The sequence below is a fragment of the Hordeum vulgare genome, chromosome 1H (assembly GCF_904849725.1).
Source record: "Hordeum vulgare subsp. vulgare chromosome 1H, MorexV3_pseudomolecules_assembly, whole genome shotgun sequence".
NCBI classification, from domain to species: Eukaryota; Viridiplantae; Streptophyta; class Magnoliopsida; order Poales; family Poaceae; genus Hordeum; species Hordeum vulgare.
This window is the reverse complement of record NC_058518.1, coordinates 506,391,720-506,394,381: the sequence shown is the minus strand read 5'-3', so window position 1 is coordinate 506,394,381 and position 2,662 is coordinate 506,391,720. Positions and strand designations below refer to the sequence as shown.

The 2,662-nt window shown below is 64.1% G+C and overlaps 1 protein-coding gene across 1 annotated transcript; it reads left to right on the top strand.

Annotated features, from left to right (window-relative positions):
* The first annotated feature begins 268 nt into the window (after positions 1-268).
* On the top strand, positions 269-2,099 carry LOC123420332 (DELLA protein SLR1-like). Its single transcript, XM_045107329.1, has one exon. The coding sequence runs from the start codon at positions 313-315 to the stop codon at positions 1,762-1,764; it is 1,452 nt and encodes a 483-aa protein (XP_044963264.1). The 5' UTR covers positions 269-312; the 3' UTR covers positions 1,765-2,099.
* The last annotated feature ends 563 nt before the right edge of the window (positions 2,100-2,662 follow it).

Genomic DNA, 2,662 nt, shown 5'->3' with positions numbered 1-2,662 from the left:
TCTCAAGCCCAAGCACGCCATGACCATATTGGGCTTTGCGTAAGCCCAGCCCGGCCCGGCCCGGCCCGACCCGGATGTATGCCCCCGGTGTACTGTGAACCATCCGATTTGGTTCCCCCACCCCCGCCCGCGCATCCACGGTTTCCCGGACGCCATCGAAACGCTTCGCTACGGCGCCATCGCCACCTCCACGTGTGCACCCAATCGGCGCTCTCCACACCTACAAATACGACCCCAAAGCGTGGACCGGACGCTCACCCACAGCCAGCAGTAGCACTCGCAGCCTTCACGCAGCTCGCCCTCGAGGAACACATGGGCCACTTCGCCTTCGGCTGGCAGGGCATGGAACCCGCCCCCGCCGCCTCCCTGTCCGCCGCGGCCGCCGCGACGAACGGCGCCGACGCGGCGTACTGCGTCCACCCGGCCACGTACGCGCCCGCTGCACTGGCCACGGTCCCGCCGGCTGTTGCGGAGGCCGCGGCGAGGAGGGAGCAGGAGGCGGAGAAGGCTGCGGTCTATCTCATCTGGCGCCTCGTCAATTGCTCCGAAGACGTCCAGGCGGGCGACTACGCGGCCGCGGCCGCGAAGCTCGCCGATGCGCGCATGATGCTCGCGACTAGTGTCTCCACGGGCACCGGGATCGGCCGCATCGCCAGCCACTTCGCCGCCGCGCTGACCCAGCGCCTCTTCCCGGCGTCCCCGCACTCCTGCTTCGCGTTGGACGCCTCGCCGGAGCGCGCCGGCGAGCTCTACCGCCAGTTCTACGACGCGGCGCCCTACCTCAAGTTCGCGCACTTCACGGCCAACCAGGCCATCCTCGAGGCGTTTGATGGCTGCGACCGCGTCCACGTCGTGGATCTCGCCATCATGCAGGGCGTGCAGTGGCCCGCCCTCATCCAGGCCCTCTCCATCCGCCCCGGCGGCCCTCCGTCCGTCCGCATCACCGGCGTCGGCTCCGCGCCTGCCGCCGACGAAGTCGGCCTCCGCCTCGCCGAGCTCGCCCGCGCCGTGAACGTGCCCTTCTCCTTCCAAAGGGTCCCCGACGACAGCCTGGACACGCTCCAGCCGTGGATGTTCCAGGTCCTCCCCGGAGAGGCGGTGGCCGTGAACTCCATCTGCCAGCTCCACCGCCTCCTGGTGGACCCGGACGCCGCGTCCACGTCCCTGCCCTCGCCCATCGACGTCGTGCTCGGCTGGATCGCCGCCATGCGTCCCAGGGTGTTCACGGTGGTGGAGCAGGAGGCGGACCACAACAAGTCGAGGCTGGCGCCGCGTTTCAGCAACGCCATGTTCTACTACGGCTCCGTGCTCGACTCCATGGAGGCGTCCATGTCCTTCAGCCGCGGCGGCGCCATCGGCAACGGGTCCGGCGCCGACGCGTACCTGCAGAGGGAGATCTTCAACATCGTGTGCTGCGAGGGCAGCGCCCGCACGGAGCGCCACGAGCCGCTCGCATACTGGTGCGCCCGGCTCTGGCGCACGGGCCTCGCCCACGTGCCGCTGGGCCCCACCGCGGCCAATCAGGCGGCCAAGCTCGTCCGCGTCTACTCCGGCGACGGGTTCCGCGTCCAGGAGATCGGCGGCTGCCTCTCGCTCGCGTGGCACGGGCGCCCCCTGTTCACGGCGTCCGTGTGGAGCGCAATGCCCGCCGCCGACGGCGCCGGCACCTCCGAGTCCGAGCAGCACGGTGACAAGCACAAGCTGAAGATGGGCATCGGCGAGAGCAGCGGCGGCCGTCTGCCGGGCGCCGCCGGGGCGCAGTGATGAAAGAGCTAGAGCGACGGGGCGGTTTGAATAATTGTTAGAGTTGGAGTGTCAGTTGGTTAGTCGGAGCTTATGCTGCAGTCGTGTGAGTCGAGTCGGTCGTCAGTCATCAGTCAGCGTGTCATATGATATCCACTCTCAGTCTCAGATGGATATCGGTCTAGTTCGTCTTGGTTCAATAAAGTGTCGCTCTCAAACTTGTCAGTCAGTCAGCCTGAGAGAATAGATAGTGTCGTCATTCCTTCCTTCCTGGTTGTTAATTTATGTGTCAAACAGTTGTTGTATCAGTTGCAAGTCATTGTTGCTACTAGTACTAGTAGTTCATCTTGAAGATACATGCATGTGGATTGTGAAGATGCCATGGCACCTTTCCTTGTTGGGGTGAGCAAGATCGATATATGTATGTATATCCATCCGCAAGACCATTGCAGGAGACATCCATACCATACGCGTGCGGCTATGTGGGCAGAAACCTGCATATGCATACGCTTTCTTCCAGCTTGATTAGCTTCCCGGCCAGAGCAAGACCCCGTCGTTCGTACGCAAACGCAAGTCGCCATCCATGGGCCATGGCAGTGGCACCCAAGTGCGAGCGTGTGGTGGCATCTGCACTTGAGCGGCACGGCAAGCACCGGCCGGCCCCTGAACGCAACGCCACGCCTAGCCTATTTGCAACGCGCAGGGGCTGGCAGTGCCGGTACTTTTGCGGCTTCTGTTCTCCGCAGCATGCAGCCAAGCCGACCCCATAATAAGCTCCAACACGCTGGCATGCACCGCCACCGCCATCCTCCCGTCCATCCATCTGCATGCGCTCGACGCCCTCTATCGGACCGAATTCATTGTTCTCGCCCTTTTGACTACTTTTACCACGATTCTGACCCCCATTTGCAAAGAATTA